Raw genomic sequence first — 13792 nt, 5'->3', positions numbered from 1 at the left:
AATTGTTTCTGTAAAACAAGAACCATCACACCACATGAAAACAGATTTCTGAAACGGAGGGGAATATCAAGATCTGGAATCTGTTATTGAAGAAAATGTTAAAAAAAATCATTGTAACAATAAAAAAATATTCTTAGAACCTTGCTCAACTGTATTTATTTATTTGTAATTAAAGTTGATGAGAGCTGTATTTTAACAAAAGTCATACTTTAGGAAAAAATCTATGTTTATCACAGCCAAGAAAAGTTTCAATAATTGAAACCCAAGAAGAATTTTCCCTTTTCTATCACATTGCCTGTTTTATGTACAGTACACAGGTAGTCCTCGACTTACAGCTACAATCAAGCCCAATATTTCTTTTGCTAAGTGAGACAGTTGTTAAGTGAATTTTGCCCCATTTTACCTTTCTTGCCACAGTTGTTAAGGAATCACTGCCATTGTTAAATAGATAACACTTTCTTAACTGAATCTGGCATCCCCATTGACTACGCTTATCAGAAGGTCACAAAAAGTGATCATGTGACCCTGGGATATTGCAAACATCATAAATATGAGTCAGTTGCCAAGCAGCTGAATTTTGATCATGTGACCACGGGAATGCTGCAATTAACTTAGAAAACAGGTCATAAGTCACTTTTTCAGTGCCGTTGTAAGTTTAAACCGTCACTAAATGAATTGTTGTAAGTCAAAAACTACCTATAATGCTACATGTCTACTCAGAAATAAACTACATAAGGCTGAATCCATCTACTTCAGGCAGTTGATTTGTAGGACTACAATCTTAAACTAATGCTCATTAAAACAACGAGGACAAGAACGAAAGAATAAAACATAATTTATGCTAAACTTAAAATACCTGATATTCATAAGTGTACTGCAGTTCAGCATCCACCATTTGAATATAACATTTTTTATCCTTAAGATAAAATCTGAGTTGCTTCTTCCAGGCCCAATCATCAGTACTATTGACCTGAGCTGCAATTAGCTGTTGTACCATATCAATGTTATGAATAACATCCAAAATCAGGGCTTTAAGCTTTAACTCAAGGATTCCAGATTCTGAAAAAAAGTATTACAGTTTAAAATAAGGTTAATTTATATTGTTTCACCCATTATAATTTGATCACATGGTTAGAAAGAAAAGGTAATAAAGGGAAAAGTGTTAATATTAACATATGTTGATAATTATTTAATAGTAATTCTAATGGTATAAAAGACAACTAGTGCCTGTAGTTTTCTGAGAATTTAAAATTAAAAGTTATTATGCAGTGCAGCTTGTACTACATAATTTGCCACAGAAGGGCGGGATAAAAAACTGAATGAATGAATGAATGAATGAATGAATGAATGAATGAATGAATGAATAAATAAATAAATAAATAAATAAATAAATAAATAAATAAATAAATAAATACTGAATAAATAGAAACAAAGATACAAGAAATACTCAATTCAACTGAATTGGAAACTGAAACTAAACCCAGAGAAATACTATTTTATCATTTTTCTAATCATGTAAGAGGGAAGGTTCTGCCCTTTGGTTTTTAATTATGTTTTACAATTTTATGTCATGTTTGAAACTGGCTACTATAGCTCAGTAAATAAACCATGGTGAAGAAAACTGTGGATTAACATAATATGTGAATTCCTCTATAGTCAAAAGCAGAAAAATATAACAAATTGCAATATCAACTCAGCTAATAAAATGTTTGTTGGCATACAAAAGAAAGTACAGAAAGAAATAAATCAAGACCAACAAATACAAAAAACAGTAGAAATGGCAGGAAGCCATACTGATTATGTTGTGAGAATGATTCAGATTCTGCATCACAAATGTGAAATCACTTTAAAATATTATACCTGTTACTTTCTTCCATACCTGCATTGCCCAAATCTTCTATATTAGTATCTATACTGGTATAATGCTCCAATTTAGCCATTAGTTCTAATTCTATCTGTTGCAAATTACATTCCTTGATTGCACACTCAACATCTTCTGTGAATTGAATTTGTTCAGCCAAACAAAGAATCTATTCAGAAAATGGTAGGCATAAAGAAAAATATGTTATAACATTTAATAGCATCCATGATGACTATTTAAAGAAATCACAACACCTCATTTATCTACAAATCCACAATACTCTTCTGCTGAAACTCTAAAAGGTAACAGATTATCAAACAGTTTATTAAATTGTCAATGCTGTATGCAATTTTTTTTTAAAAAAAAACTACAATTATTTGAATATTTAAAAGAAATGATAATCCGAGAGTTCAGAGCATAGATGAAACTGCCAGTGATTTGTGCCTCTGACAGAACAGGTTAAGTACAATCAACAAATGGCTACACTATGCTGTACCTTCCAAACAATATACAAATGCAAGATAAATCTATATCATGAAGGTGCTACTTGAGTGAAAGAAACTGGCTAGAGCAAATGCAATAGCTTTATCCTGAAACAGAATAACCCTGACTTGTAGTACTTGGATAAAAGTTATTGTAGCTGTTGAGCACTGAATATTATTTCATGGACAACTCAGTTTAACTCTTGGGATAGTTCCAGACCAAAGTAAAACCACTAAACCATTATGAGACTTCAGTTAATCAAGATTAGCACAAATCTTACTGATTCCAATGGATATACTGTGATTTATTTTGGATCTAGATTTAATTCAAAAAGTTGCACGCAATGTTGTCTGTCAGCCGCTAAAACAAAGTTCCCTCAGAAAAAAAGGATTCTACTCTTTTCCACAATCTTCAGTAAGGATTCAGTGCAAATTGGAGGGAAACAAATGGCTTGAGGGATGGGGACAAATGCAAAGGAAAGCACCTTTGTCTGATGTTGCATGTAATCCAGATTGCAAACAAAATTTGGTTCTTTTCAGATAAATTATTGGATAAATATATTCAAACCATTCTTTATTTTAGATTCAAATTTAATTCTACTGAATGGTTGAGCTAAACATTAATAAGCATATGATCAAAAATCCCCCTTCTTTGCAAAATTGAAATCTTGTTTTTGCATAAGAAAACACAACTTACCTGCGAAGGAAAAAGCGATGGATCAATTGAGCCCTGTAGTCTTTTCCCAGAGTCTACGCAGTCAATCAACAGTTTCTTCAATGTCTCCTTCATCTCTAAAGACAATTTGTTCAGCCATACCTAGCAAATAATATATCAAGAAAACCCAACAAACCATATTAGCATACTTAATATTGATAAATGGGAAATTGGGGGGGAGGGGGGGAAGAGGAGGAGCTTATTTTCTTACCTCAACGTCATTGGAGAGCAGAATTTTATTTTTGAAAGGTACGGTTTCACCTTCTACAGATTTCATTGAAATAATATTTTTAAAATCTTCATCAAAGCTTACACTGTGAATTCCTGTTAATCAATGGAATCATGTAACATTGATTAGTTTGACACAGGGATGTGTAAAACTTTCCATGTTCAGAAAAACTGGTTTTGAGGGGTCTATGGCTGAACCTGTTCATACATAGAACAAAACTGATCTGGATAAGGGCTGAAATTAAGCAGTTCTAGGCAGAAAAGGTTTGAAGGGAGAATGAGACCGGAAACAAGCCAAAGACATTGTTACAGCAGCTGAAAAGAGAACAGAGAAAATGCTGAGAAGAGCAGGGGTGGGAAGTCTGGTAGGATGTTACAATGGGAGTCTGATCCATACTGCTGATTCCACAATAAGGAACAGGCATGTAGGCCCATTCTTCTATTAGCATCCATTCTTTGGAATTACAATTTCCCTTGGAATAATGCCCAGAGTGCGATCTCCTGAAGTTTAAAAATGGAATTAAAATTCTTCTTTTCGCAAGACTTTATGAGGTTTGAAGAATGATGGTTGTAGCATTTGATTGTTACATGATTTACTTGATTGTATTGCATTGCGATTAGTATTATTGCTCTATTTGTGCTTTTCTATTAGCTTTTACTAAATAAAAGCATAATTACTGAGTGAGTGATGTAATTGCCCTAACTATCCCGTAAATCAGAATTTTGGTTTCACTGAGCAAGGAACAATTAAATATTCAAATTTTGTATCTATTATACAGAGGCTAATTAGCAGAAATTGTGCAATTTGATAGTTTGTTGTAAGTTCAAGACAATGCCTATTTTCTGTACTGTGCACATCCCTAATATAGCTATATCGCTTTTTACACAAATATGAACTTGGATTATAATATGGTGGTTAAAAATGGAAATTTATTTGAAGTCAAATTAAAGGATTGTTTTTTGTAATACATTCATAGATTTGTATATAACATAACAGAAGCCAATTGTGCTCACATTACTGTTCGGTCATATATATTTTAGCTCTCTTATGAACAGTCCTGCCATTAGCCCAGAATTGTCATGGAATGCCAATTAAATTAAAGTACTGGCCAGAACTCATCATCATTTTTGGAAACGTTATAATACTACATGTATAAATAAATGAAAACAGCATTTTTAAAGCTAGACTCTTAAAAATATTTTAGGCAATCTCTATAAACAGATTTCAATTTACATTTTTCCCATTTCCATACATTCTACAAGAAAAGAACATAAGAACATTTTTGTTACTCTTTCCCGGGAAAGCTATTATAACCAAAATCTTCCACTGTCAGAAACCTACAGTATAACGAGTCATAAAGGTTTGGAAACATTTATTCAGGGTTTTTTTAAAGTCTCTTTAAAAAGATTTAATTGTACCTAATGTTACTAAAAAAGGGACGTGGTGGCTCAGTGGGTTAGGACGCTGAGCTTGTCGATCAGATGGTCGGCAGTTTGGCGGGTCGAATCCCAAGTGCCGTGTAACAGAGTGAGCACTTGTTACTCATCCCAGCTTCTGCCAACCTAGCAGTTTGAAAGCACGTAAAAATGCAAGTAGAAAAATAGGGACCACTACGGTGGGAAGGTAACCGAGTTCCGTGCGCCTTTGGCATCTAGTCATGCCGGCCACATGACCATGGAGACGTCCTCGGACAAGCGCTGGCTCTTCGGCTTTGAAACAGAGATGAGCACCGGCCCCTAGAGTTGGAAACGACTAGCACGCATGTGTGGGGGAACCTTTACCTTTTTATCTTTAATATTACTACAATTGATTTATATGAATAGATAGAGACTACTGCAGTACAAATTTCTGTGGAAGAGTACAGATTTATCTTGCTAGCAAGCAAATCAGGAAAGGATAGATCATCAATAACAATAAACTGTTACTCTTTGAGTTTTACGATGTCTTCTATAACAGTGTGGGAGGGAATATTAGGTAAACAGTTATCCTTTGAGAAAACCAGATGATTTTTAAAAAATATATCAAATCTTCCCACTGGAGTTTGGTGGGCAATAAATTTAAATAAATAAAATGTTTCTGTACAAATCTGTATACTTCCATGCTTTAAGTGATTCTTTGAAAAGGTGTCACAGAAATTCATTTTACTTCAGGTACCACAAAAGTATGCATATTGAAACATTATTTAAACATGTTTCTAAACATTATAAATATTTAGAAATTTAAATTATAAATATTATTTATTTAAATGTTCTTTTACAGTGCAAAGTAGAATGGAAATGTTAGGGGGAAAACATTTGGTAAGCCTTTGGCATGGGAGAGGTTTTACACTGCTGTAACAAACAGTGAGGGACAGAGAAGCCTCCAAAGTTCTGTAGCTCAGCAACATGTAAGACTTTACCACAGTGGAACAATCTACCTACAGAGATTATAAGTCTCTGGAGGGGTTTGAGGTTGGATAGCCACGTCTAATGAATGGTTTAAATGATTTTCTTGTGCTTTAGTTGCACTAGATCAGGGATCTTCAAACTTGGCCCTTTTATGACTTGTTGACGTCAACTCCCAGAATTCCTCAGCCAGCATGCATGGCTGAGGAATTCTGGGAGTTGAAGTCCACAAGTCATAAAAGGGCCAAGTTTGAAGACCTCTAAACTAGATGGTGCTTTTGGTCCATTCCAACTATACAATTCTTTGATTCTTTATCATTCTTACCGGCAAACAGCTTCTTCAGATGAGATTGGATAACTAATGGATTAGTAGACTGTCCCAAGATTTCCAGAAGATCATCATCTCCAATGAAATAAAATCTGGGGAATGCAGAACGCTTTTCCTGTTTAAAAATAAATAAATTCAGACAGCCTCTCCAAGATAGCATCGTAATTATTTCTGAACCAGTTAAACTAACATCTTTTTAAAAAACGAAATAAGGAATAACTGTGAACTGAAAATCTCTACTTTTACACCAAAAAAGAGGCTCCCTCTATCACTTGCTTATTCTTCAAAAAATATTTAATTTTTTATTGGTCAAAGTACTTTTGAAATAAAAAACACACAAAAATTAAGGAAACAACATTCAAGTAAAAACAGCCTAACTTGAACGATGTTAGGATTATGCAGCACTTCAGCTTCAAAATGAGTATAATCACACAGCTGCTTTAAGATGCCACAGAAATATACTACATTTGCACTGCCACATGAATGTATCCATATGTATAAATACAAGTGTTTATTATCTCAAGGAGAGATACAGAATTTTAGTGTTCATCATCTTAGTTCACTATTAAATGTAGTGATCAGAAATTTTTACCTCTAGGAATTCATTTAAAGATTTTTGACATCTCTGAAGCTGGTCAAGGATAGTAATTAAAGCAGTTCTTATTCCCGCTCGAGTATTCAAAGAAATTACACGGTTATCTTGTTTGATATCTGCCAGTATTGATCTTTAAAAGGAAACAACATGGTGTAAAGTACACTGTTATTTCTTCTTTGGTTATAATAACACATAAGCAAAATGATAAGCAAGGGAAACTATTTATGACTCAAATATGAAAACACAAGAAATTAACTTAAATTTTACATGCAATGCCTATGTTTTTATCTGAGGAAGTTGGATTAAAAGACAGAATATAACGTTAACTGACCTAAAGTCTTCATCTACTCTGTTGAAACGTGCCTGCTCTTTAGGCAAAGCTCCACGACCAAAAATGGGCTCCAGATATACCCACTTCCTCTGAATTTGATTTAGATTCTGTAGATATTCATCCAGTTCAGCAAGTTTCTTTTCCCAAACAGAAACTTTATCTTGGAAACCTTTGTAATATGGAGAGTCTTTTAATGACTGAAGTAAGCAGCGATTGTCTCCAACTTGATTGACTATATCTTTCCAATCCTTAATCAATTTGATCATCCGGTTCTGGCTATCTTCATACTCTGTTAATGTAAAGACAGCTCCAACTCCCCAAAGCTCAAGCTCACGCAAGGCTTCTCTGATTGTCACCTCACCATGAGCCCTGCTGTTCAAATCCTGTTAGCAAATATAAATTAACATAATTCAAGCTAATGATTTAAGTACTAGTAGAGATAAATCCAAAAAACAAAGTAAGTTCAGACACTGATTTATAAAGCAATACATTTACTTTTTAATTAAACATTATGGTATTACTTACATATTGATACAGTGTGTGTATGTGTGTATATATATATATATGTATATATGTGTGTGTATATATATGTGTATATATGTGACCACTGCCTGTGGATGGCCTTGGGTTAGGCAGAAACAGGATATAAGATTTGTCCCATGTTTGAGGCCTAGCAAGGTAATCTAAATACTTAACAAACATTTAACACATATCTCCCTTGCTTCTCAGCTAACAAAGAGAGAGAGAGAGCCTGTGGCCTAAGGGTTAAAACAATTGCCTAATGTGCAATCAGCCCAGGTTCGAATCTCAGAAGGGTATGGCTGACTGATGAGAACAAATAAGTTTGAAATGCATATCAGTCTCCCTTTAATTCTTTGTTAGCAATCCAAAAAAATTACACACACACACACACACACACACACACACACACACATATATATAAGCTGGTTTCAACTCCACATATGATGGTTTCTGTGGGAATTTTCTTTGGTGCAACAGCGAAGTTGAAACCTTTTGCTAGGACGTTTGTTTCTGCTGTTGTTAGTCTTCTGTGGGAGATGTTATGCACTACTTGTTGTAGATGTTGTTGTGATGTGGTTGTTTGGTTGTTGTAGTTCTCTAATTGTTTGAGTTTCTTTGAATGTCTGTTGTTTTTATAGATGGTCTCTGTTTCTGCTCTCCAAACATACAAACAAATAGAAGGCGCACCAATGGGATCCCCTCTATCACCAGTTATCGCCAACCTTTTCATGGAAGAATTTGAAACTAACGCTCTGGAAAAGACTACAAACAAACCAAAACTGTGGCTCAGATATGTGGATGACACCTTCGTGATCTGGCCCCACGGAAGAAAGGAGCTAGAAAACTTCCTAACACACCTGAACAGCCTACATCCCAAAATAAAATTCACCATGGAGATTGAAACAAACAACCAGTTACCTTTCCTGGATGTACTTATATACAAAAAACAAAACGGCACCCTAGGACACACAGTCTACCGAAAGAAAACACACACCAACCGTTACCTCAATGCGCAATCACATCATCACCCAGCACAAATAAATTCAGTAGCCAAAACACTAATAACAAGAACCAGACGCCTTGCAGATGAAACACATATACAAACAGAACTACACACCCTGACAGACATATTGACAGCAAACAAGTTCCAAAAAAACAAAATCACCAATATGATTCAGCAGGGGACTCCGAAACAGAAAAACATCCAAGAAGAAGAACAGAACAACGGACGAGCCATCTTGCCCTACATAAAAGGAACAACCGACAAAATCAGTAAAGTACTACGCAAACATAACATCAAAACCGCATTTAACACTGACAGAAAGATATCAACCATCCTGAGAAATCCCAAAGACAAAATAGAACTGGAAAACCAGGGCATATACCAAATCCCATGCGCCTCCTGTCCAGCAACATACATCGGACAGACTAACAGAAGAATAGAGGTACGTGTAGAAGAACATAAGAACTCAGTACAGAAGAAAGATCACACATCTTCACTAGTACAACACATAAACACTACGGGACACAACATCAATTTTGAAGGTACAAAAACAATCGCCAAAATAGAACATCTCAATAGCAGAATAATCAGAGAAGCCATTGAAATAGAAAAACACCCAGACAGTATGAACAAGCGAGACGACACCTCCCGCTTACATGCCATTTGGAAACCAGCATTGATAGAGAAACGAATTTCAGCAAACAAGGATTTAAAAAACCAACAAACAACCCCAAATGCCACCAGCCCCAGCAAGACTCATCCACACCCAGAACAAAAACTCTCCCACACAGAAGACAGAACAAGTCAAGCAAAAGTGCCATCACCCAAGCAGAAGAACGCTCACACGAACCTGACTGACCCATACCAGAGATACATAGCAGGTCCTCGAACTCGGAGCCAAACCAAAGCTCTGGAGGCCACTACACAGCCCACTCCTCAGGACACCAAATCACAACACTCAGGATATTACAACACAACAAAAAACCCCACCCATTCAGAACACACCCCTCCCAATCAGAAGACAGCCACGCCTCCAACCAATCAGAAGACAACCACGCATCCACCCAATCAGAAGACAGCCACGCCTCCACTCAATCAGAAGACAACCACGCCTCCACCCAGTCGGAGGACACCCCCACCCAATCAGAAAGCAGCCACGCCTCCACCCAATCAGAACACAGCCCCACGGGCAGTTGGAAGGAAAGGAACAGCCAGACCACGCATTGCTCCTGGAAGCAGCAGGAGGAACACTCCGGCCTGATGATGACGGATGGGATTTCGTCGAAACGTCGCCACAACTTTCTGAAGATGAAAGGAACGCGGGAAGAAACCCGAGACTCTAGATCTATATATATATATATATATATATATATATATATATATATACTTTTAACAATCCTATAATCCCTTCCATCGGGGGTGGAGTTGGGGCCACTGAATGGAGCTGAGCATTTACTGGCCAGATGCCCTTCCTGTTGCCTATGCGGAGCTCACAGCAGATATTATTTCCCAAATGCAAATTAGCATTTTCTATAGCACAATTTACTATTAAGGGTTATTGTCTTCAAGGGCAGGTATAAGAACATTACAAGAATGTAATGAAATTTCAGTATCAAGAACAATGTATCAGGACTATGTACTGAAAATTATTATTTCTTTCTTTATACAGAAAGAATTGATTTAGTAATTTGTTTTATTAAGCTTAGTCAATAATTTTGGGGCATTCCTTGCTTTAAGTGGAAGCTAGAAATATTGTCCAAACATTTCTTCAAATAATTTTCTTTATACTAAAAAATAATTCACACCTTGAGTTCTGCTGCTTTTTCCACAATGACATCTGCCACTTTTAGGAGGTCTCCAAACATCAGATTCCCTAGACTGGTACCTCTAGGAAGACCAAGAATACGAAAGAGGTCCAACCAATGATCTGGTGACAAGTGTTCTCCTTTAACGTATTTCAATATAGGAAGGATTAGCTGTAAGAAAAAAAGAGCATACGGTATGTTAGCAATTATTTTTTTTCCTTTGTAACAATGAATGTATTTTATGTTTAAACAATAAAGGATTATGAAAGTATCACAAGTAACAAACACTACATTCTTATACTTGCATTCAGCAGTACTGCATTTAAATTTAATACTTTTAGATTTATTTCATAAACAGAAAGATGCCAAGTTGAAATCCCATACTTAAGTATCACTGGATCTTAACAATACAAGTAGTCTTCACTTAATGTCTATTTGTTCAGCAGCCATTCAAAGTTACAATAGTGCTGAAAAAAGGGACTTGCAACCCATCCTTGAAGTTCTGGCCACTGTAATCATAAAATACTGTAATACTAGACCATCTCACAGAGCAATTCCAACAATTAACAGAAATAACAATGAGAAATGCTTTGAACATTTCGAAAGGTTATGTGCTAAAATTGCTGTAATCAAATGCAAAACCTAGAAGGGTTTTCAAGAAATTTATTTATTTATTTATTTATTTATTTATTTGTTTGTTTGTTTGTTTGTTTGTTTGTTTGTTTTTTTGTTTGATTTTATATACCGCCCTATTCCCGAAGGACTCAGGGCGGTTTACAGGGCGAATTAAAACAATACAAATAAATACAATTAAAATAGAATTAAATTAAGACTAGCCCACAATTAAGACAAATTAAAATTTAAAATTAAATTAAAAACTCCCTCAGTCCAGGCCAGAAAGATCAAATAACCAAGTTTTCAGGTCCCATAACAATGAATCAAATACTGTATATTCTATAAAGAAGATGCCTAGGTCTCAAAAGCCTCAAAATATTCTAAACATTCCAGTATTTCCTACTTGTCTTAATTCTCTCACGCTATCATTTTACCTTGTATTTATCCACGTCTTTTTGTAACTTCACAGTCATTATTGTGTGTTCTTCAATCTTTCTCAGTTTTTCATGCCAGTTCAACAAGAATTCTTCAAATAGGTAGGTTTTACTCCTGTATACAATATATATTAAAAGAAGTTCATTGTGGGCCAACTACTACTATAATTAAGAACTGTGTATAGGTAGTCCTCAGATACGACGGCAATTGGGGCTGGGATTCTTATAGCTAAGATAATGTAGTTGTAAAGTGTAATGCCATGTATCTGCAATGCTTAGTGACAACAATCCCAGCAGTCCCAGTTTCCATCATAACCCCAAGAAGCAAGGATTGTTAAGTGGGAAGCGATGGGAGTCCACATTAAGGTGGCACGGGGTGATGGGGGGGAGGGTTTGCAGGGAGGTGGGGGAGGCTCAGAGCAGGATGCATTCAAGTTGGGAAATGCTAGGTGAAGGGGGTGATGTAGCCCTAGTGCAGGTAGGCCAGGGTAAAGGGTGGTGCTACACCACAAGAACAAGGGGAGACTTACCAGAATGACAAGTGACTTTCCATGCCAGCTTCTCCTTTGATTTTGCTTGTGGGAAGCCAGCAAGGAAGGTCACAAGTGGCAATCACGTGACTGCAGGCGGCTGCAATGTTGTAAATGTGAACTTATTGCCAAGCATCAAAATCACAATTACATGACTGGTGGTGGTGCAATGGCCAAAACTTTGAAGTCTGGCTGTAACTATCACTTGTTCAGCAGGGCTGCAACTTCAAACTCTCACTGAACAAGTGGCTGGGAAGCAAAGACTACCTGTAAATCTTAAATGTACCTAAATGTAATCCAATCTTCGTTGGCTTTTTCTTGAAAACCTTCATAGAATTGCTCATACAGTGACCAAACCTCAGCACAGCATTCAATGTCTCTGCGTACTTCATTTGCTAAAGAGAAATCAGGCTCTTCTAATTCAAAGTGACAACAGTCATTACTGAAGAAAAAGAGCACAGAAATGAGTTATTTGTAAAAAACAGAAAAAGCAGGATACAAAAAAATAAATGTTACACTGTATGGGAAATATATATAAATATACAGCTATATAAATTAAATTCAATAAAATAAAAGATACAGTGATACAGATCAATCAGCAGCATACTGGAATGACGGGAACAGTGAGAACATATATCTTCTGTATAAGAAAATGTTTCTTTCTTCTATTTTCTTTCAATAATCAATAGATACTTTAATACAGTTATTAGAGAACAATCATGTAATATGCAAGGAATAATAGAAAAAGCTGGAAACTTAAAGAACATTTATAAAATAATGTAATATGGTATGCATTACCCAATTTTAAAATAATATTCCTAATGCTGATTCTTCTAACTCTAGATCAGGCGTGTCAAACTCACAACATCACGTGACATGTTGTGACATACTGTGATTTTTTTTTCCATTGCTGGCAATGGGGTGGGCCGCAGGCCGGCAGTTTGACACCCCTGCTCTAGGATGAACCAAATGAAAATATGTATTTCATATATATATATATATATATATATATATATATATATATATATATATATATATATATATATATATATATATATATATATATATATATATATGTATATGTATATGTATATGTATATGTATATGTATATGTATATGTATATGTATATATATATATATATATATATATATATATATATATATATATATATATATATATACATACATACATACATACCATATTGTTACATATATATATATATATTTACTGGGGTTAAGTGAATTACCATAATTGTTAGGCGAATAACATAGCTGTTAAGTAAATTATGGTGTTGTTATGCAAATTCAGTTTCCCCAACTGACTTTGCTTATTGGAAGCTGGCTAGGAAGGTCACAAATCATGATCACAGTGAACACAAACTGCTTTCAACCATCGTAAATGTGATCCAGTTGCCAAGTGTCCAAATTGTGATCACATGACCATAATGGTGAGGACAGTGGTAACTTCAGGTCATAAATGACTTTTTCCAAGGCTGTCATAAATTCAATGACTAAGTATATTTGATTTTAACTGATTTTAAAAATCTAAGTTGGATGAGACCTTCTTAGTACTTAATGGGAGCCAATCAGGAAGTATCAAACCTCCTGGAAAAAGGCCATGGCAAGCCGTTACTAAATTATTACTAAAATGACTACATGTGTTGATGAAAACCCAAAAGTCAGACTTAACCTGAACATTTTACCCTTAATAATCCATTTATAATTTGATAATGTCAAGGTCTAGTAATGAGGGAAATATAATTGTTTATTAATTATATGTTGATTTTTTACACCTATTCTTTTTGCAGTAGAAAATTATCTTCACTTGAAAATTAAACTAATTTTTTATCATGCCATGTGTTTTAGAAAATCAGATGGGAAATTGAAAGCTGATAAAACTTTGATTTTGTTATTTCATTTTTATTTTATTTTATCCTAAAAGCTGTTGCTTTGCTTTC

The 13792-nt window shown here is 35.1% G+C and overlaps 1 protein-coding gene across 2 annotated transcripts in view; it reads right to left on the bottom strand.

The window, feature by feature from the left end:
• The window catches only part of DYNC2H1 (dynein cytoplasmic 2 heavy chain 1), a gene marked incomplete at its 5' end in the record, with an annotated part of 184146 nt that overhangs the window by 139603 nt on the left and 30751 nt on the right, over positions 1 to 13792 (bottom strand). For both annotated transcript variants that reach the window (XM_081326768.1, XM_081326769.1), the window contains 10 exons: positions 857 to 1059; positions 1880 to 2030; positions 3041 to 3160; positions 3270 to 3382; positions 5997 to 6114; positions 6592 to 6724; positions 6926 to 7308; positions 10256 to 10426; positions 11305 to 11419; positions 12121 to 12276. In XM_081326768.1, coding sequence (XP_081182894.1) covers positions 857 to 1059; positions 1880 to 2030; positions 3041 to 3160; positions 3270 to 3382; positions 5997 to 6114; positions 6592 to 6724; positions 6926 to 7308; positions 10256 to 10426; positions 11305 to 11419; positions 12121 to 12276 — 1663 coding nt within the window. The remainder of the gene's footprint in view (positions 1 to 856; positions 1060 to 1879; positions 2031 to 3040; positions 3161 to 3269; positions 3383 to 5996; positions 6115 to 6591; positions 6725 to 6925; positions 7309 to 10255; positions 10427 to 11304; positions 11420 to 12120; positions 12277 to 13792) is intronic.

Source organism: Vipera berus (assembly GCF_964194415.1).
Source record: "Vipera berus genome assembly, chromosome: 4".
Lineage (NCBI taxonomy): Eukaryota > Metazoa > Chordata > Lepidosauria > Squamata > Viperidae > Vipera > Vipera berus.
The sequence above is the reverse complement of the archived record's forward strand: the minus strand, read 5'-3'. Positions and strand labels throughout refer to the sequence as shown.